General features: G+C 39.0%; 1 protein-coding gene across 2 annotated transcripts; it reads left to right on the top strand.

Moving 5' to 3' along the window:
• The first annotated feature begins 8,867 nt into the window (after nt 1-8,867).
• Nucleotides 8,868-20,470, top strand: tlx2 (T cell leukemia homeobox 2). 2 transcript variants are annotated; one of them, XM_004553697.3, is made up of 5 exons: nt 8,868-10,045; nt 16,141-16,353; nt 16,939-17,176; nt 19,435-19,615; nt 20,096-20,470. In XM_004553697.3, exons 1-5 carry the CDS (start codon nt 9,541-9,543, stop codon nt 20,105-20,107), a joined length of 1,149 nt encoding a protein of 382 aa, XP_004553754.1. In that variant the 5' UTR covers nt 8,868-9,540; the 3' UTR covers nt 20,108-20,470. The 2 variants fall into 2 exon arrangements, with proteins under 2 accessions (XP_004553754.1, XP_004553755.1); XM_004553698.3 differs by lacking the exons at nt 16,141-16,353; nt 20,096-20,470 and having other exon boundaries at nt 19,435-19,651.
• Nucleotides 20,471-22,336: the final 1,866 nt, after the last annotated feature.

The following is a 22,336-nucleotide window of genomic DNA, read 5'->3' as shown; positions in this document are numbered from 1 at the left end:
TTGTACAAAGTCTGTGATGATAACGGAAAGGGTGGTAATGCTGATCGTCATCAGAAAAAGAAATCCATCAGTTGTAATATCCTGATCTTATTCTTCCCTTTTCTGTTATACTGTCTCGGATTCTAGGTTAGGTAGGTTTAGGTTAATTTTTCACGTTAACTCAAATTATTTTGTGGCGAGGGGAAAAAAACAAGACGTGAGTGAGCTTACATTTAAATTAAACAATAAAAAACAAGTGACGGATAAAATTAAAAATCTGTAAATAATCTGTAAATAATCTGTAAATAATCTAAAGGCGATGAAAGCGAATTAGTATATCTTATGTTGCTATAATGTTAATATGAAATAATCCATTGATAAGAAGATATGTGCAACTGGAAGCTAACGGGTAAACAAAGAAAATGTACATTCATCAAAAGCAAAACACTCTTGGTCACCACTTGGTCACAGCAGTATAAATATTTTTAAGCCATAATGACATGTCCATCCTCCATTGCATCCCAGCATATCATTCATATTGACTTTTATTGTGAGGCAGATGTCGCCCTCCTCACCCTCCGCCCCTCCTCTTTCTCCCTTACTCTCTCTCCAGAATCGCCCCGGGTCTTTCGCCTACCCGCTGCCCGGGGATGGGGAGGCTGTGCTCGGCCCTGACAGGCGGCTGGTGGCTCTTCAATGCGGCGGCGGAAATTAAATTACCGCTCCTGTTGCCCGCTTTGTAAACAAGACAAAAGCCAATGATACGGCCAATTACACTTAAATACGACGCATGTGTACAACAGGCTCTCCGAGCAGTCGGGATTTGGACTGTAGACTCAGGGAATGAAGGGGACGACAAACAACCTCTGTCCAGTTTGTTTATCACGTTTGATCCTGGTTGTCCTGCAGAGATTCGTCACGTTTTTGTGGCCAAATATTATCTTTTATTTATATATCTGTGTGTGTGTGTGTGTGTGTGTGTGTGTGTGTGTGTGTGTGTGTGTGTGTGTGTGTGTGTGTGTGTGTGTGTGTGTGTGTGTGTTTGTGCTAACTGCAAAATTAGCATTCAGGAAAAACACATATTTCTATCCTCCCATTAAAAAAGAATCTAAAGTGTAAAATGTAAATCTTATTTTTTCCCCACAGTACCTGCATTATTATTAATCCATCTAATCAAATATAATTTCAAATAATTTATTTAAGGGGGAAAAAAACATAATTAGTCAATTAAAAAGATGCTCCGTTTTATATAGGTTCACTGGAGAAGTGGAAAGAAGTCTTCTCGTACATCTTGTAGCAGCTCACGTGGAAATTTCAGATTTCTGTTACTCCTGCACACAAAAAATAAAATTAAAAAAATAATAATAACAAAAACTTTATCGGTTTTACTGAGTGAATATGATCACATTTACAAAAAATTACAGGTAGGTAATAATAATTTTATAAATATGTAATCTTGCGGCTTTGTTCTTCTTTTTTTTCTGTTCTTCTGCTTAAACCTGTAAATATCGAATCCTAATTCAAAATCCTAATTTTCTTTCCTCCCGAAAAAACCTCCACCAACTCTGCCCTCACAGTCTCACAATAAAGCTTCGATGAAAATGGCGATCAGAGTAAATAAAATAGATGGTCTTTATCAAAGTAAATTAGATTCACCTAAATAGTTCACCGGAGGGGCAGAGCAGTTCCTGTAATTCACTTTAAGGTTCACCAACTTACTCAATAAAACCCTGGCTAGGAATCTAACTGATGTCTAATCGATAGGTTTATCTGAGGCAAACAGCTGAGAAGGGCAAAATGAATCGGTTTGCATTTAAAAGGAAAGGAGAAAAAGATAAACTCAAGAAATCTGACGTCCAGTAATGAAATGATCGCTTCTATTTTACCTTTTTAGGGGTCGATTTTTTTTTCATAAAAACTTAGAGATTAAATACAGTTTAGCCTTTTAAAATAAATACATGTATCACAACAATAAAAACAACGACAACAACAACAACAACAACAACAATAATAATAATAATAATAATAATAATAATAATAATAATAATAATAATAATAATAATAATAATAATTACCCGATTCTTTTTTTAGGCCTAGTGCAGAAACATGACATCCCTCCATCCTCCCAGTCTCATGCCTGTATTTCAGCGGTTTCTCATCTCTTTTTTCACTGGTTTTACTCCCCTCTTCCTCCCCTCCTCCTCTCCATTCAGTCCAGTTGAGTCGTCTGATAGGGGCATGAGGCGCCAGGTTTTCCCCTGAGGGAGGCGAAGAGTCAAGGACTGAACCCTCCAAATGCAGAATAATGTAATCCTACACTCTCAACAAAAAGGGTTCCACGTACATGACGGTTCTTTATGGGTTCTGTGATTTGTAGCAGAACACTGGTGGCGCTGCACTCTACATGCTGATGTTGTTTCTTGAGTCGCTGAGTCTTGTTTGTCTACACTCGATAAAAGGCTCAACACCATGAAGGTTGATGGCTACAGCAACACGAGGAGGGTCACTAGTGATTATAGGTGTCGTTCCTATGGCAGAAAATGGGATTTTGAATTTTTGAAAACTGGGGATGTGGCGAAATCAGTGCTCAGCAAAAAAAACCAACACAACCTGCAGATTGCAAACATAACTTAACGATATTACCAAAACAGAAAATGAAAGTGATTTTCGTGTGAGTAAACAACCCTGGCTGCCAAAAGTAAAACCTGTCACTGTCTGGAACCAGTGAAAAGTTTGAACAATCTAATACTGTAGAGGTTCAATTTTACTAAGTAGAATGATTGTTTTATATTTCTAAAAAACAACAACAACAACAACAACAACAACAACAACAACAACAACTTTATAGCTCTTAGCTTTAATAGAGACATATTTAATCCAGTTAGACATCCTGGAAAATAAATTTAAGAAAATATAAGCAGTTGCATTCATCTACTTTGATTAATACTTCTGTCACAGCTCATGGAGCCAAGAGGACTTCTCAGTTCATGCATTTTATATAAAAAAAATACCTTAATATGTACCATCTTTTAGACAGTAAAGTCAATACGTTATAATTCTCCATGTATCAAGTGGGCATGAGTGCAAAAACAAGTCCACAGAAAACCTGAAATATTTTTCTATGAAATTCTTCTGCTTCTCTGTTTCTATGAGGCTCCTGTAAGTGTTTGGAAAAAAGCACAAGTACATTACCCTCTTCAAGCCTGAATTCTACACCTTCAGTACCGTCTGCGGATCACAGCATAGTTATTGCACCACAGTTTTGTAACTGGAGAGTGACATGATTCAGGGTTCTATGGGTATATCCTATTCTTGTGGCTTTTTGCTTCTTCTTTTATGTCCAAAGACTTTGACTCAAGACACCAGGGTTTGTGCCCCACGTGGAACCAATATTTTTACACTTTGTTTCCTAAGATTTAACAACTTATTTTTACTTTTCAGTTTTTGGCTGCATTAAGGCACTATAATTAATAGCTATATTTTGAAAAAAAAATCTTAGACTTACTTACAGACATTTTTACATAATTCCACATTTTTGGAAACCTTTATTTTCAAGGTCACCAGTGTGACGAGCTCGAAATTGGTGCAGACATGCAAGATTTCAACAAGTTCCATTAGCGTATTTCCATACTTCCCATCCACTGTCTATTTAGTCATGCAAGGCAATGCTTTCAGAGAGACTGATTATTAAGTTAGCTGATACTTAATTCCATACAGTCAAAGTCAAGCCTGAGGTCAAGGATAAGTGGTGTCAGGTCAGATTTGCTACCCTTTGGAAACTCACACAAAACTGTCAAACGAACTATTTTTGATCTAAAATGAAAAGAGATGGAACAGCACAAGGCTAACCTCTTGTTTCTTGTCTTCAGAAACCCATTTCTTTAAACTATTTCTAGATAGGAAGTTGTCATATCAAAGAAGGTTTTCAAATATCCGACCATGTTGGTGTGGTTTAAAATTTGTGGGCACACAGCAGCCAAGTGTTAGCAGGCATTTGTCCAAGAATGTACCTACGCACAAGTAACTTTTACTTTGAATGTACTCTGGGCTGAAAAAGATCAATTTCTGTCCATGTATACACAAATTTGTATACTTTGAATTGCAATAAAACAAGGCTCCTGGCAGCACAAAATACTCTAGCTGTTATATATTTCTAGATACTTTCAAAGATCATTAAGGTGCTAGCATTGAGGCCAAATATGATTTTTGTGCAGGTGTCCATTTATTTATCTCGCTACCTGGAGAAAAGACTCTGGGAACTAAACCCACTCAAAGGCTACCAAGACACCCTTGCCTGTAGTCTTGCTATGAATCAGAAATCTGTAAATGTGCCTAAGCTGATCACTGATATGGCTTGAACTGTAAAGGTAAGGGCAACAGCAGAATTCACCACCAAACGTAAAGCAAATACAGACAAATCAGACAAATATACTTGTATTAAGTAACTATGAAAAGGCTTTTGTAGAAGAACTCATGTTCTTCTCACAGACAACAAAACGTGCCGTGGTAATGCTATGTGTTTCCAATAAACATGTGGTATTGAACTTTTGAGTTTATTAAAATTCATGGGTATTTTATAATGATATTTTTAGGTCTTTGGAACAGTGCATTTTAATTTTTAACTTGATGCATGGATGAGTCCTTTAACAGTTGGACTTTGTTATTTTTTCTAGGTGTGTCTCCTCTGAATTTCAACCTAATAGCAACAGAGAACCAAACAAAACTGGGAAGAGAAGAGCATATAACTTGGCAGGTAGACATCCATTATGAGATGCCTGTGTTTGTCCTTAGTGAATTTTTCCTGTGTTAACTGCAGGTTTTGTGTGTGTGGTGTCAACTAGGCAGGAAGATGTTCACAATTATCAACGTGCTCTCTAATTTTTCTTAGTTTTGTTGTTTTTTGTTGTTTTATGGAAAAATGAAGCCAACTTTAAGTGAATGGAGGGGTGTGGGTGGGGTTCTTTTGTACAAAAAAATCCATGGACAGTAAAAAAATTCATAGCACAATCTAAAGATACAAAGCCAGTGATACAAAATAATATTATTACAGAGAGTGAATCCTCCAGGCCACTTTTAAGAAAACAATATTTTACTCGAGTATTTCCATTCATTTCAGGGGGAAACGGTGAACTTTGCTGAAAGTTTTGTTGATGATTCACTGGGTAAAATTATACTTTTTTTTTTTAATTTAAGTAACATTGTGTCCAGTATTTAACATTAAGCTTTTTCTGTTTGGTGACTTTTATTTTGTCTTGTATTCCTTTCTTATCAACGTTCTGTTAATAAAACCCCTCAAGGATTACATATAAATAATAACTTAGAATAGGCCTGAACTGTGATCCCCTCAGTGCTGGAGAATTAGGCCAAATCCAGATTTATGACCGGCTGAAATGTATTGGAAAACGTTGAACACTTGCAGCACGGAAAGCTGGTTCGCATGCATCTTAGAGCATTATGTGAAAGATTACCTGTAACTAAAGTATACCGCTAGTTGTATATTATTATGAATTTGTAAGCCCAGAAGGAGATCTATACGGTCCTCTCCCAAAGCCCGAGCATCCTTTGGCTCTTTGCTTATACGTAACTTTGCCATTTGCGTCTTTTTTATCATCCTCTTCTGTTCATTTTAATTTGGTGTGCAGCTCCCTCAGTCCCCCAAATGAGAGCTAAATCGGCCTATAGGTCACTAATATATCGGGGAGGCAACTGTGACAAATTCCTTTTGTCTCCGCTTTGCTGGTACTTTATTACCCAGACGAGCAACATGGCCTGGAGATAACGATTCATCACGCACAGCCGGCAACCATAGACAACGCCTTTGGGCAAAGTCAGCAAGGGGCTTTCATATTAAGAGAGAGTAGAGAGCATGCGTGCATGCGCACATGTGTTTGTGTGTGTTGGGATGTGCGTGTGTGTGTGTGTGTGTGTGTGTGTGTGTGTGTGTGTGTGTGTGTGTGTGTGTGTGTGTGTGCGTGCGATGGGGGGGGGGGGGGGGGGTATCTTAATTGGCTATGGGGTTTTATTGCATTAGTAAAACTGCTGATTGCAAACCTGCACAGCATCATGTTGAGTTTACGTTTAAAACCTATAGATAAACCTCCTATGGGCCTATTATAGATTTTTATAATGACAAAACAAGTTCAGGGATCTTTATTCAAAAATCTACAATAATTTAAGACGTTCTGCAGGTGTAGCACATTGGAAGAAAAAACAGTCTCTTTTGGAAAACTGGGTAATTGCCACCGCAGATTCGCAGACTGGGAGATATATATAAGTGGGAAGTGTGGCCAGAGGAAGATATTTTAACTCGCACTTGAAGCTAGAGAGAATATGGAGTCCACAGAGAACAGTCCCAACAGTGTTTCACAATGCGCTATGTCATGCGTCGATAAGATTTAGCAAGATATGGCTCAAAACCTGGTGCTTTGGATGTCAAAAGAAAATAAAATCCAGAGAATTAAAACAAATCAAAAAACCATTTAAAGGATTGAAAATAATAAAAAAAAGTATACAAGTAGAAGGAAACCCTGCTACAGGTCACAGGATAAGAAGTTGCTCGATCCATCTAAAGAGTCCCAAACTACACATTAGACATCAGATAAGTTTTAAAACCCCATCTTAACTCCCTGGTGTCTCATTATAATACGTTCATTTTACACGAGAGCTAATCATGGTGTGCAGTCTAAATTGTTGAGAATAATGAAACAAGACGCTTGGTGTCCTATTGAGCAGGCTCAGGTTGTCAAGCTCAATAAAGAGATCTCCGATATTACACCTACATTAGAGGTTTACACTTTAACTCTTTTGTTTAACATGATTATGTCTCTTAAAATCCTTCGGAAATGAGATGTCAAATAATCAATATAAATGTAAATGCTACTAATACTACTACTAATTACTATTATTATTATGATCTAATCGGAATATGCGATCTAACAGCTTCCCTCAGATCCCTCAAATTCCAAATGTTTTAGATTATAATCACTCAGAATTTGTGATAGGACGCATTCATCTAACGCTGACCCCACACACAAGTTGATCATCCTTTTAAAAGTCTGAATCTACATTACAGTGTTGCGCAACAATAGAGCAGTCGGCAATCTTAGATACAGTTCTGTAAATCGTGCATCAGTACATCAGATTTTCTATTTACTGGACATGGAAAAAATGGGATTCCCTGCATGCTCTGTATCCAAAAAGAAAAAAAATGTCACTTAAGGTGACGCCCAATCAGACATCACATCACAGCTGCTGACATCACCAACAGGGAGAGATGTGTTACCCCAAAGTGGCTTGCAAACATTATTTTCCGCCTTCCTGCCCATAGATCTTCCTGGTTTTGCATAAACGGCCAATTACCTTGTCAGTAAGCTGATCCGAGTCTCAGTGCATCCTCCCGTCCCTATTCATTTTATTGTAACGCACAAATATAAACAGGCCTAATAGCAGCTACACTCGCACCGGTCTCGTCCCGCACCGTTATTGATATGGCCTCGAATTCACACAATTGATTTTTATGCTTCCCTCTAGCCACCTTGTGCAGTTGAGAGATATCTTTATTCGCACAGAAAGTGAAATAAGTGCGTAATAAAACGGTGATATATTAAATTCGTTTTTCCCCGTGTCGCGCTTTTATTATGAGCCATTTTTCATTTTTATTGAATTGAGACCCGACTGATCCACGTCGTCGCTCCGGGCGGGGAAAGGTTAAATAATTTGTGCAAATCAGAAACGCCGCTTTTCACATTTGGCTTCTTGATATCTGTCCATCTGCTATTTATTTGTTTAATTCTATCTATCTATCTATCTATCTATCTATCTATCTATCTATCTATCTATCTATCTATCTATCTATCTATCTATCTATCTATCTATCTATCTATCTATCTATCTATCTATCTATCTATCTATCTATCTATCTATCTATCTATCTATCTATCTATCTATCTTTGTGATCGTGTGTATTGGAATGAGACGATCAGCGCCTACAGTGATCACATCAAAATCTGAGATTTATGACTTCATTGTGCGCAAACGCGCAACAAGCACCTTTACACTTGCTCACAGTTTGTTGTTTCATTTAGGATAAATTATACTGCTATCAGCTGCCATCAAATCAGCGGAGATACCACACAGCTCGCTGTCACTTCTTTTGATCTTCTGTCCGTTTCTACTGGTTAGAATATTGGTGAATAATGGATAAATGATGGTACCAACAAACTCTGGCGGAATATGTGTCACTGTGTATGCAGTTTAAGTGGCTTCGTGGATTACACATAAAGTAGGATTAATTGAAGAGTAAACTGTTGTTTTCCTTAAAGCGTCCCCTTGCTATTAAGTTCTGTTCCAAATCATGTCCAGCAGCAGTTTTCCTTGGGGAAAGAATAAAATCCTAACAGAGAGCACTGATTTGAAAACCTTGGTCATAACATAAAGATAATGATTATCAGACCATTTGCTGTCATAAACTCACCAAAGCTCATAATGTTATTGTGGGAAATGTTTACATAAATCTTTAGTTTATGTTCACAGACAGCAATGTTCATTTTTTTTGTCCTGTGATTTTGTCCCCCACTGTTGTTCAATTTTGATTTTTGTTAAATAATTTACTTTCTTAAAACTGAAAAAATATTATCATTCCTGAAGACCTAGCATAGTTCTCAAATCTCTGATACGTAGAGGAGCATTAAGGTGAAAGTAGCCACTTGACGCGGGCCTCAGTTCCACTAAATGCACGAAACCTTGCATTTGAAACCAGAAGAGCTGAATAAAAAATAAAAAGCTGCGGTTTCTTTAAGACATCCGAGCAAAACAACTGTCCTAGCGTGGAGGAGGGAGGGAAGAAGAGAGGGAGGGAAGGAGGGTTGGCTGGAGGACCGAATGGCAGCTTTTACGCAGAGGGTAGTCTCACCTGCTGAAACGCAGCACTACAGAGCACTCTTCCGCGCTCCCCTCCAATTAATAAACACGCCTGCGAGGTCAGCGCTTCGTTTCGCTTCTTCGGGGTTGTTTTGTTTTGTCTTCAGCTCCATTTTGATGCGACGAGCTTGGTTATCCTATCGTAACCCCAGCGTATGGATCGTCTTTGCCCGAGTAGGCGAACAAAGCGCATCAAGTCTCTCCAGAGAGGTGCCTCCCCCCAAAATCTCGGATTTTTCTCAGTAAGTAGGCTACTCGGGATAGCCATTTGGCATTTATCGGCTGTTTTTCTTGTTGTAAAGCTGCCTTGTATCTAATTCACTTGGAAAGAACTCGCTATTAAAGATGGATACGGTATTTCTTAGTCCGACGGATAGGCATTTAATTTAGGGAACACCCGATCCCACTGTTGGACAAAAAATAATGGGAAGATTTTGGATAGCGCTGGACACCTTATTGGTTTCCTGGGAGTAGAACAGGCCCGTGTCGATGCTCGAAAGCAAAAAAAAAAAAAAAAAAAAAAAGCTCACCACTGCAGACTACATCCAAATACTTCATTTCCAAAGGCGTGAATTGCTATATGTCAAAAACACATCCGTGCGCTGATAAAATATACTGACAAGCACATTAAGAACAAAAACTATGGAGCACACTGGGATCGAGGAGGTGAACCAGACGCACCAGCAGCAGCATGAACCCATCAGCTTCGGCATCGACCAGATCCTCAACAGCTCGGACCAGTCCAGCGGCTGCATGCTCCCTAACCGGACCGGTGACCCGGATTACGCGCTGGCCTCTAATGTCTACAGCAATGGGTACAACAGCGTCTACAACCCGGCCTGCTCAATGGCAGCAGGTTTAGCCGGCTCCTATAATGTCAACATGAACATGAACGTCAGTATGAACATGAACGTTAACGTGAACTCTGGAGGTGCAGGTGGGGTAATTCGGGTGCCGGCGCACAGGCCCATGCCGCCTCCGCCACCGCCACCCGCCGCTGCTGCTCCTCATCCACCCCCATCGACGCATCCACCGGGCATCGGACCCGGCATCCCCTCGATGCCGGGGATGGGAATGGGGAATGCAGCAAACTTCACATTTCCGTGGATGGAAAGCAGCAGAAGATTCGCCAAGGACAGATTAACAGGTAAAGAATAAATCTTATCCTGGTCCCACAACACTTGTAGTTTAATGTTTTTCATGAACACAGACATAGTAGGTCAGAAAGCAAGACCTCGTTATTTACCACCAAAAAAGTGAATATTTTCCTCACAGCCACTAAAGAGGAAATTATGAATTTACTAACACTTGTGTTGAAAACAACCCCCGACCGACGAAGCGTGAAGTGGGCCTATAATGGCTCAACAAAGTGGCGCTGATGATTTCATCTTTAGGTTGTAATCTATAACGAATCATATATGCGCACACAGTCAGTTTTATTATGCTGGAAGGGCAGCCTGATAAACGAGTGGAGAAATTGACTCGGACATGCTGATGAATCAGTATTGGACCATCACTCTCCATTTACAGCGGATGACGGATAACGACGTCCCCCGTTTTTTCATGAGGATGAATGATTTTTTTCCCCCCTCTCCCGGAGAGCCAATTGAGAAAGCAAGAAGATGAGTCACCGTAGTAACAATATATGACATGTTAAATTCTAAACAAGAATGTATTATTATTATTATTATTATTATTATTATTATTATTATTATTATTATTATTATTATTATTATTATTATTTGAACTGAGTAAATTAGGCTATAATTGGACAACAGCTACAATATTGCTTGCAGACTTACTCTAGCAGACTATATGTAGACTTCAGTGGTTTTTTTTTTTTTAATTTGTAGTTTTTATTTCCAATTTTACTTCTTTCAGAACCAGCTGCTTTTATTTTTTTCCTTAAAAATGAAATTCACCGAAGTCGATTTTTGTGCCATTTGGGCTTTTAATACCCACGATGAGTTACATAATTCCTGCCTATGTTTTTTATTCAGGTGTCTGCAAACACATGCAGCCATTTTTGTTCCCAAAACCCCACACGCCCTTCAACACTATCAGAATCACATGCTACTTAAAGGCTGACATCGTTTTTTTATTTGTTTCCTTCTCAATCCAAAATGAGATATTTGCTTTACTTAATTAAATATTATATGTATGCTTATTTAAATAATGAAATGTAATGCAATTGAAGATAAGTTCTTTTCTAGTATAACGACTATATATTGTTTATAATAAATTATATGAAAAACATACGAAAGATAATTCTCAGTGAGAAAATGGTAAAAAAAAACCGATTGCCAATAAAATTTTAATGGAATATGCTGAGATAGGTAAACGTATTTCATAAAAACGATTTCTGCGTTCTCTGTTTTCTTTTTTTGGGTGGGGGAGGGGTGGTTCAGCTTATATTTTTCTCATGACCTCATTGCTATAAAGGAAGAACATCATGGATTTGCGCGCGCACGCCCCCTCCTCTCCATGCATTAAATATTCACTCTTCAGTTCTTTCTACCTGATTAATTATTAAATACCGGGGGACGATATGTCATCTGCAAAAAGATACAGTGTAAATAGGCTTATCAATTTTACTCATAGTCACCGAGGGCCCCTCGTTTAATTTCTCTCAGCTTTGTGTCGCTGTAATTATTTCGCAGCTTATATCTTTCCTCTGTATTGATCAGCCAAAGATCACCAGCAGCAGGAACAGCTACAGCAGCAGCTACAGTAGCACTATCCACACATACACACGCGCGCGCGCGCGCGCGCACACACACACACACATTCAGATATACACACACAAACACTCCAGATTTAGCCTGCTCTGTTTCCTATAAAAGGCCGTAAATCAAATGGACTATCATCTATCCTGATGGGTAGAGCACCGTTTTAAATGTTTCTCCTTGTTTCTTGTTTTTCCTTTTCGCCTTCCAAGTTGAAACCGGAGGAGAAAAACGGTCCCGTGCAGATTTAAACAGCTAAACATGTTGCCAAATGCTTCCAGCTCTGGCATTCATGGCAGGATTTCTTTCTTTTTTTTCTTGCAGAGATGTAAACGAAACCTGTTAACTTCGACAATAGATTCTCATTTTTCACGCCGGGATGCCTCCCACATGGCACAAACTCGTGTTATTAATCACAGTAAGCTGAATTGGACTGTCGCAAAAGATTTACGGGTTATAGGGGCATCATTTATCCATCTGTAAAGATACACTTCATGTAGCCTACTGATGTATCCTTGGTGGTCACCCACTCCTCTGTGTATTCACTCAACGCTTACAGGCCTAAAATGTTGTGCGTCAGGCTATTTTATTGCAACTAATTTATGTGTTATTTTATTTTTATTTATTTCTGAAGGACGAGTGAAGAATTAAAATAAGTTCACCAGGGTTAGCTAGCTGCTATTTTCCATCTGCTGTTCCTGAACATGTAGGCAAAAATCAACCAGAGAAGAATAAAATCATACATAAAGCCGCACCGTGCGTAAAAGTACACACGCACAACTATAGCAGCAACAGCATCAGTAGTAGTCGGAGGCTAACAGTAGCCACCTTTATTTTTCAATGTACTCTGCTCAAAAAAATAAACAAACCCGTCTATATACGGGTTCAAGATTTATTTGTAATGTTATTTTTTTCACATTATTATTTTTTTTACGTCAGAAACGAATTAAAAAATAATACATTAATAACATAAAACATAGCACAATAATATGTAATGAAAATTAAGACTAGTTAGTAACTGAAGAAAAATATAATGGATAGTGAAATGAAAATTGGGCTTTACAGCACAAAATGTCAAGTAAAATATGTACTAATTTTAAGAAACCAAGCCTTTTACCACTAGTGATTACTACTACTACTAATAATAATAATAATCTAACAGAAATTTGTCATCTTTGATGAAGGATCAAAGTACATAATAATATGTTCTTTGAATTGTTTGGACATTTTGAGAATAAACAGAGCAATAATACAGCGTCTTTCACTGTAGACCACCTAACAGAAATAAAAGAAATATAATTAAAGCGCCTTTTCTCTCCTGTATATCTGTGTCTGGGTGTAAATGGCAGCAGTGCCGAAAAAAATATGATTTTATTTCAGAGCTGAACCCGCTCCTGCCCTTTTGCTTCCACGCTGGCCTGATTTTCCGTGTGACAAAAGACAGTATCCCTGCTTTTTGTTGCGTATAGTGTAATAAATAGCAATATATGTTCATGTTATATTTCAATATCCCCTTTAGAATCCTTCACGGATATATTTATTAGATTGCTACAAAGGTAATATCCGCCGTGGGGACGGGAGGCGCTGTCACCGGGAAGTGTTATTAAGTATAAGTGGTTTTATTATGGCAAACATATTCTCCACGGTAGCATTTTATTTTTTGATATGCTTATGCTAAATTGTGTTATCCAGGCAACAGATTTAGCATTCGCACCCATTTTCTTTTCCATTTGATGAAGAGGGGGAACAAAATGTGCAATGTGTTTTGCAGCATTTATTTTTGGTTGCTGGTGATTCTTTTCATTTTCTTTGTTTCATGGGAACACTTACATGATCGCTTTTTTGTTGGGGATAATGGCCACATACAGACTGCTTAACTGTTTTCCGAGCTATAGGAAAACAATTAATTATTAGAAAAATAATTATGTTTTACAGCTTTATTTAATAACTCATTTCCTAATTGTGGAAGCTCTAAGCTCGTGGGACTTATTATACCCTTACATTTGGAATCTGTACAGGAGTGGTATTCTTCTCCAGATACAAATTACTGCCATCAGTATTTCTGATATATTTCAGATTTATAAAATTTTGACTAGTATATTTGTTATTCCATATGGCTTTAATTTTTGGTACTATTATTTGTAACATATTACTTATAATCCAGTTACATCCAGCTAGTTTACACTGACTGTCTCTAAACTAACCGACTCGCTGATGCAATTGAGCAAGGGCATTCTTAATTGGTTTGGCTTAAAATCCAGCACATTGCATAATTCATTTTGATTCTATACTGCAGTTCACAGTCTCGATAATTATAGTAATGAATAAACCTGAAGGCATATGGAGTAAAACCAAAGAAAAAAAAGCATTAAACATGTCTGGTGGGGTATCACACCACTGGATCATATATTTATCAGGATTTTGCACACTGTAAAGCAAAGCCTTGCTGTACTTGTCAGGTCTAAAGGGTGCTGCTGCATGTTAGGTTGCCTCTGAACGTGCTTGTATGTGCCTGGCCCATTACTTAGCCCACAGATGGCCTGAAATAGCCATCTAATGCTGTATTAGTTAGCCAGACCTGCCGCTGGGAGCAACAACAGGCACGCTTGCTTTCTCTGTGGGACCCATAAAGCTCCAAATAGATTTGGGCAATGACACAAAAAGCAAAAATGATATGTTGCTTAACATATGTGCTGTACATTTAAGACTCCACTTTAAAGTTACTGTAAGAATGTGGCTTTACAGGAGATTTAGAAACACACTATGAAGTCCAATAAGGGCCGTATAATTCAGTATTAAGGACTGTGGAGGTGCTCCAGTCCATTGTGAGCACCTATAGTAGTGTTATAGAAATATCTTGGGGATTTTGTCATTAGAAACTCGTGATTAAATACTACAGATGCCGGTCTAAGTCCCAAAAGGAATATTGGAGGGGTACAATTACCATTTTTTATTATTATTGAGCATCAGAGCAGCACATAACGTGAAATTGTTATAAGAATATTAACATAGAAGATTAAAAATAATAATGAGAGGGAACGAAGAGGTCATGGTCACTATAAATCCATGCGAAAGCCAATAACTGTAGCACATTTTCACTTCAGACACTAAATCTGTGCTACTAATTTGCACTTACGTGATGTTAACTTTATGTGACCTACCGTAACAGTGCATAGTAGCTATTCATCTTTACTTTACAAATCATTTGTTTGTGTACGCTTCAATTTGCCACTCATGTTCAGCACCATCAGGGGACGTTGGCGGCTCCCTTGAAATGACTGCCAAGTGCGTAATAACTTCATGTTCTATTTTACATCCAAATTGTCATCGTCTGTATAGCAAATGAATTTTCAAGTCGCTGAAAACTCTGAGAACAGCAGCAGCAGGAGGAGCAGCAGCAGGAGCAGCACGTAACCCTGAGGGGACACCTATGCAGATGTTTTCATATTCATTTTGGCTCCTGGTGAGCTTTTCTGACAAAACAAAAACAAATAAACACCCTGTAAGACAGCAGGCAAAACAGCTTGCTGGGGACGGATGACATAGAGATAGAGAGAGAAGGAGAGAAGACAGAAAGTATTTTTTTTTCTCTTTTCTTCTGCTGATTTCCATTCAGAATGAGAATGTGGCCTGGGAGTGGATCTATGGCCAACGATCTCATTACATTTATCGATCTTCTGTTTACCCATGGCTGACAAAATAGACAGGATTCATAGATATTTTATGATGCAAGAAGATAACTTGTTATTAATACCCGGCAGTTGAAAAAGAACCACGAGGCACTGAGGCAGAGAGTGAAGAAAAACACAATGTACACCCTTACAGTGCAAAACTGCAGTTTATATTTTTGAGAAGGAACAGTGACTAAGCGACAAGAGACAAAGTAAGACAATACAACAATACTTTGAAATAGCATTTATTATAAAGTGTCTATATTCTAAATAGTAATGCGTGTAAAGTTTATGACAGCCTATTCTGCAAAAAATGATGTCACTGTGCAAGAAGTTACACAATTGCAAATTGAGGTTATTGCTTGAGTTGTAATGACACACGCTTCATGTTTGTGCTCCAAGACATTTTGCAAATATCAAATATTTTTTAAATGCAATTATTGTGATGAAAAAAGACCCACCAAAATCTACTTTCCTTCAGAAATTGTGTTTTGTTAGGCTTACAATTATATTATGTAGGTCTGTGAATAGTACTTATGGAGCTTCATCACATTGTCAGAGGATGACCTTGGCTGTAGGTTTTTGATTGGTCAGCCAGGGCTTGATTTATCTGTGTAATCCTGCTAGATGTCACTTATTTTTTTTCTGAATGGCATATATCTCATTTCTTAGCTAAAGATCTCCAAATGCTAACTTAAGAGACTAGAAGCAAATGGCATTAAAGTAGACTCTGTTCATCATTTAGGCCCCTTCATGTGATTAGCTGCTATGCGTCGGTGCCCGCCCGGCGGCAGCTGCTGCTGTGCTCCAGATGCGGGACCTCACTGTGTCTCCCTTTCCTTTAGGGGAGCAGGCAGAGGAGAGCCGAGCTGGAGAGGCCACAGGGGGGCCGGGGGCCACCGGATCCCTCTGTCCTCTCCCCAAGGGAGACATCGGCAGGGTCCCTGTCTGGAGCACGGTGGAGACATTAGCCAAATGTTATTACCCCGAGCTTGCCCACCTGCGAGACGGCAGTGGCCTTCTAGCAGACTATCCTTTTCCAAAGGGTGCTTGCCCAGGTGAGTCACCCCCTCTCCCCCACCAAAAAACCTCACCTGTAGCTAATTGTTAAGAGCCACCATTGTGTGCCACCAGAAAGTATAAACTGGATTTAAAACAGCATTTGAAATCTTAATATGCGTCAGTATTTTTCACGTCTTTATCCTCTAGCACTTTAAATTTTGAAGTGATAATTCACATACCATTTTTCTACTTCTGCCTCAATTACTTTTTCCTTGGATTTTCTGTTTGCACATCTCAGCGTGCTCTTCAGAAATGGAAAATGTGGCAGTGACGTTATCTTCTTCAGTTGGCAGCTTCTAGGCCATCTCTTAAGACTCCCCAAACATCATAGCTTTTTTTTTTCAGTTAGCAGCAAATGAACAATAATTTTTATCTTACCAAGGAATGGAAAGCTAGCTAGGTTTATGAGTCTATAGAAATAAATCCTCAGGGGAAATGCATTTATAATTCAGAAGAACAGGTCACTCCAGCTTAGAAATAGAAATAAGTAACCAATCAAGCATTCATGTTAAATCTCTAGAATTTTACAAATTTAAAACACTCATCAGACAAATTAATCCTCTTTTTCCTCCCTCTTTCAGCTGCCCTCTCGCCCTTTTCTGTGACCCGTCGAATCGGCCACCCGTACCAGAACCGGACGCCACCTAAGAGGAAAAAGCCTCGCACCTCCTTCAGCCGGGTGCAGATCTGTGAGCTTGAGAAACGTTTTCACCGACAGAAGTACCTGGCATCGGCCGAGCGTGCCACCCTGGCTAAGGCGCTGAAGATGACGGATGCACAAGTTAAGACCTGGTTTCAAAACAGGCGGACAAAATGGCGGTAAGATTGCAGCAGGGTGTTATTGGATGCTAAAGTAACATAGTTCTCCGTTCTACGTGTCACGTCTTGCTCTTTTTTTGCATCCCACTATATACTTAAGCAAAACAAACAGGCCTTGATGGTTTTTGACTTCATTAGGACAGGATGTTTGCGCAGAATTACAAATCTTCTTGTCCCACAAACTGACATTACAGAATGTGTCTCTGTTTTACACTTGCGTCCAAAAATGTTTACTGGTGTCTTACTTTGAAGACAAGTAAAATGGCCCACATTGCATTGAAGGAGTTGTACAACACTTATTTTGCTTAGCTTAGCTGCCAGTTGAGGCCAGTTCACTTGACCAAGCACAATTACTCCTGAGCCTCCTGAAAGGCCTTTTAGAAACCTGCTGTCCAAAGCAATACTGAAACACTCACAGGAGGAATTGACTGCCGAGTCCATGAAAAAAACACACACTCATTCACTTCATTCTAACTGTTGTTTATAGCCATTTGAAAGTAAATGAGTAGGAAATCAAATTATGATGCCCTGCCCCTTGTTAAAGGAGCAGGATACATATTTCAAACACATATTACACACAGCTAAATTACCTTAAGTCATTACCCTAAGGGTTTTTATGTGTAAATGGCTTTAAAGCTTTTTCGAATGATTTTCTATTTAAAAGTTAAAGAAAACAGTTAAAAATCACTGCCTTCTTTGTTGTAAATTAAAGTATAATATAGAATTTTGGTTTAAGGATGTTCATTTACATTTTCTTAAAAAAATGCATTTATAGAAGAAAAAAAACCTGCAGCAATCATGTCCTTAAGCCATAAAATGCTAATGCACAGTTTCCACTACAAAGTGCAGTAAAAATGAATTTGCTTAAAATAAACAGCAGACTGAACGGCATGTCACGAGTAACAAGGGAATTGGCTTAACTCGCTTTTCTGATTTCCTACTTTTGCTGAGATTTATGCCATTTCCCTGTAGTGTGCACCTGATAGGATGAGCATGAGGGATGTCTTTGTGTGACGACTACGCGAGTAACAAGAGGATGATCAAATCAACAGCCAGGGAATTAGATTATGATAATGCTGTTAACAATAATGTGTGGCTAATGGATGGAGGTTGGCGTGCTTGAAAGAGTGTTTTTAGAGGTGTGCTTATGCTGGTGATTTCTAGCTGCCATTTGTATTTTGCTTTATATTTTTAAGAGAATTGAACATTTATTACATGTTGTTTAACATATCATTTCCAAATGTCCGTAAATAAATCACCATGAATTATTCTGTTATGGTAATAAGAAATTTTCAAGACCGATAGAGTAAAATGTTCCACTGTTTATAGATATGCTTGCCTTTGTAAAGTAATTCAAGTAAATTGCCAAAAGTATTTACATTCACTATTTAAATTGAAATAGAAGTGTAATTTTTGTTGAGTACTAAAACACCAGTTCACTCTGGAGGTTTTCCAACATAAACGCTACAAAACAGGCTGTTTTTTTTAGGAAGACGCATGACTTTTCAATGCAGCAAATGTTGATATCAGCACAGCGCATATACAGGATGTGCGGAGTCGTTTCTTTGAAAAGAAAAGAAACAGATGCAACTTTTCACCTTGAGGCAGGAAGTGCTTTGTATGTCTTCCCCCTCTATTAGTCACGTTCCTTCAGCAACACCTGTCACTCATCTTGATCAGCTGTCGTGTAGCCAAAAGCAGAAGGAGTATCTGGCACAGGTGTAGTACAAAGACAGAAGAAAAAACAGGCAATTTGCAAATCCACATGATTTATTATGAAATTTGCAATCTCATCTGATCGCTAAAAGCTTTTTTTCCCCTTGATTCCTTTGACTTCTTTGATCAGTGGCTTTTTACTATATATATATGTCTCTATATATTTTTTTTTTCTTGTTATTTTCAGGCATTGCAGCATATGATTGAAATTCTTCACCACCAGTACCAAAGACTGCCAGCTTTTTCTTGGTTTTGTCAATTAGAAATGACAATAAATGAGCCCTGGATATGCTAACTTATCCAGGAAAATTTTAACAGAAGCACCTAATACAGAATTGCAGATCTATTCTACATATGGTGTCTGTTTAAAAAGTAAAGAAAGGAGGGAGAGAATCCCACTGTTTCTTTATTAAAGCATAGCACACTGCTAAAACGCTCTGGCACGTGGTACAAGTCGATACTGTGTACAATCGCCATAAAAAGAAACATTATATTGGTCTTAAATCCTCCTTTGCTCTCCTTTGTCTCCTCCTTTCACCCAGGAGACAGACTGCAGAGGAGAGGGAGGCTGAGAGGCAGCAGGCCAACCGGCTGATGCTGCAACTTCAGCAGGAAGCTTTCCAGAAGACGTTGAGCCAGCCACTGCAGCCGGACCCACTCTGCCTGCACAACTCCTCCCTCTACGCCCTGCAGAACCTGCAGCCCTGGGCAGAAGACAATAAGGTGACCTCCGTCACCTCTGTAGCATCTGTAGTGTGAGCGTGTGTGAGTGTGTGTGTGTTTAGAAGAGAAAGGGAGGGAAGGGGAGAAAACAGAATGTCTTGATCAAAGTGTCGTGAGTGTGAATGGACACAAGAGAGGAATTTCTTCCAAGACTGACATTCAAAAACTCAGAACCATTTTGGGATATCATAGATGCAGGATGCTTACTTTGGAAAAAAAATCAAATCAAATAATGGACAATGTGCTTATTCACTCATTGATCGTTACCAGCAACATGGTGGGGAAGAGTCTGTAGAGAGAAAGACACAGCTATCGGTTACTGACCAGACCTGCAAAACACTGTTTGCGGACTTCACAGCACAGGAGCCGCACTTACATTGATGTTTGTCAAAACTAAGCAAGTCTAAAACTGTTATCTTAAATATCTAAAGCATGTTGAGTAATTTCCTGCCTTACACCAAGTTTCCGCTCTCCCTTCAGCTGTCGGTCTAAAAGAGAAGAGGGCACTTTATCCCTAAGTGCCAGGAAACAAATGGACACCTCTGTACATGCCCAACTGTCAAGACTGTACCCTCTTTTGCCTCTGGATCCCTCACAAGGTGGCAGAGAGACTCTTTGCCAATAATGGCAAAAAGAGACCTCGTGTTTTCGCTTTTGACTTTGTAACAATGTAGTAAATGCATGTTTCAACCCTTTTCTGTGTGCACTCGGATGTACCATTGAAGTCAGCGGCTGCTAAGGTGGATCTCCTCCCCAACTGCAGTGTTCAAATGGTAGTGGATTGGTGAAAGCCCTGATCACGGATTCCTCATTATGTCGAATTTAAAGGTGTTTTATATTAAAAAATATTGTGACTTTTTGAAAAGATGACAAACCTCTCCGTTTTTCTTGCCTCTTATTGTCTTGTTGGGTTCCCTCACTCACTTCCTGTTGTTGTTTGTCACCATTATGAAAACTGTGCAATAATACTTTATGATTTTAGGGATGTAGTTAGCCTCATGGGAATTGGCTATGATTACACATTAAAGTTTCAAACCACCCAAAGGTAAGATACCATCAAACTGTATGAGTAGGACAGAGCAATACCTTTTTTTATCCATAAAAACTGATGACTACAGCTCCCATGTGTGAACGTGAAGCAGGGCGTTGCCGAAAAAACAGCAAGCGTGCTCGGCAAAAGCCTCCCTGGATAAATAAAAGGTTTGAAAACCGATGCCAGCTCAAATTAGAATGAGAGTACATGAGAAAGTACGAGCTGTGCCTGTGCCAAATGAACATCTGAAATGCGGCAGCCTGATTTTGTTTGTATTTTTGTTTTACTCCACTGAACTGCGAGGACTTAATGAAGCAGTTGTCCAGTGATTGGTGCAGGAAACCAAGCAACAAATGAAAGGCTAACAAGTTTAGCCTTTTTCTGTGGGTCACTGATTGAGATAGCGTCTCAACAGCAGGGATAGCAGGGAACGGCTGAAACTATCGGGGGCCAGATATCTTGTTTAATAATGTCATTCCTTCCTTCATCCCAGCACAAAAAAAACATATTTCATAACCGAGTGAGATCAACAGTTACCTTAAACAAGAATTTTGATGCTTGATTTGATCAGAGTTTGTTTGCCTTTTACTGTAATCCAGCAGGAATGCAAATCTCAACCCTAAATAATCTCCCAAATACCTGTTGCCTTTTTTATGGTTACTGTATCTTTACGTTTCGAAAGAGTTTCTTTTTTGGCCAAAAAGAATGCGATTAAACTTAAACTTACGCTAAATGTACAAGCGGAATGCCAAAAGACAGCACTATTATTTAGTATTTAGTATTTATTTATTTATTGTCATTGTCAAGAACAATGAAATTGCGTTTGGGGCTTCCATACAACCCAAAAAAAAGAAGAAAATAATAAATACCCCTTAAAACCCAAGTGTACATATTTAACCCAGTGTGACTCCAATGCAATAAGACAATCCTTAGCAATAATGTTCGTAGAAATTCAGACAAAGACCTGAGAAACATGACAAAATACAACAATGCAACCCATTCAATATTATTGTACTGTGAGATATGATATCAGATATGATAGTTATCTATTTAAGAAAGAGGGGGGGGGGGGCAGGAGGGGGAAGAGAATAAAGATATGATGCACCAATGCAGACCAGTTCATTGCTATTAAGAAGTTGGATATGGTTATTGTCCGTGAGAGGGGGGCAGAGAGTTCAGGAGCCTCACAGCCTGTGGATACAGGCTGTTGGCCAGTCTGGATGTTCTGGCCTGTATAGACCTGTACCTTCTCCCTGAGGGCAGCAGATGGAAAAGGTGGCGCGCAGGGTGATGTTGGTCCCGCAGGATACTGTGCACCCTCCTCAGACAGCGAGTGGGGAAGATATTACTGATCTCTGGCAGACTTGTTCCAATAATTAGAATAGAAAACGAAAACAAAACATCCTCTATTGGAGAGTAGCCATTTTTGGTGTTTGCCTCCATTGTTGTCTGGGCGAATCGTGGCCACCTGCGCACCAGACAGTCGTAAACATTTGTTATCAACACATCCAGCCTATCGTGCTTATCGCCCAAGTCAAAACAAAAACGACCCAGGCAGACCTAGGCACAGTAAACACATCATTCAGGTTCCCTGCTTGTAAATGAGCCTTCAACACAAAGAACGTCACAGGAAATGGGCCTTGTTGTGCTCTATCTTCTTTCCTTAACAGTGAGCTACTCAGTTCCTT

Source organism: Maylandia zebra, linkage group LG2, assembly GCF_041146795.1.
Source record: "Maylandia zebra isolate NMK-2024a linkage group LG2, Mzebra_GT3a, whole genome shotgun sequence".
NCBI lineage: Eukaryota > Metazoa > Chordata > Actinopteri > Cichliformes > Cichlidae > Maylandia > Maylandia zebra.
The sequence above is the reverse complement of the archived record's forward strand: the minus strand, read 5'-3'. Positions and strand labels throughout refer to the sequence as shown.

What these genes read in the sequence shown, in the direction of transcription:
- tlx2 (XM_004553697.3), top strand. Translation starts at nt 9,541, where the DNA reads ATGGAGCACACTGGGATCGAGGAGGTGAACCAGACGCACCAGCAGCAG. An exon ending in CGCCAAGGACAGATTAACAG is followed by an intron (nt 10,046 to 16,140) that starts GTAAAGAATAAA and finishes CCTTTCCTTTAG; the next exon opens with GGGAGCAGGCAGAGGAGAGC. An exon ending in AACAGGCGGACAAAATGGCG is followed by an intron (nt 17,177 to 19,434) that starts GTAAGATTGCAG and finishes CCTTTCACCCAG; the next exon opens with GAGACAGACTGCAGAGGAGA.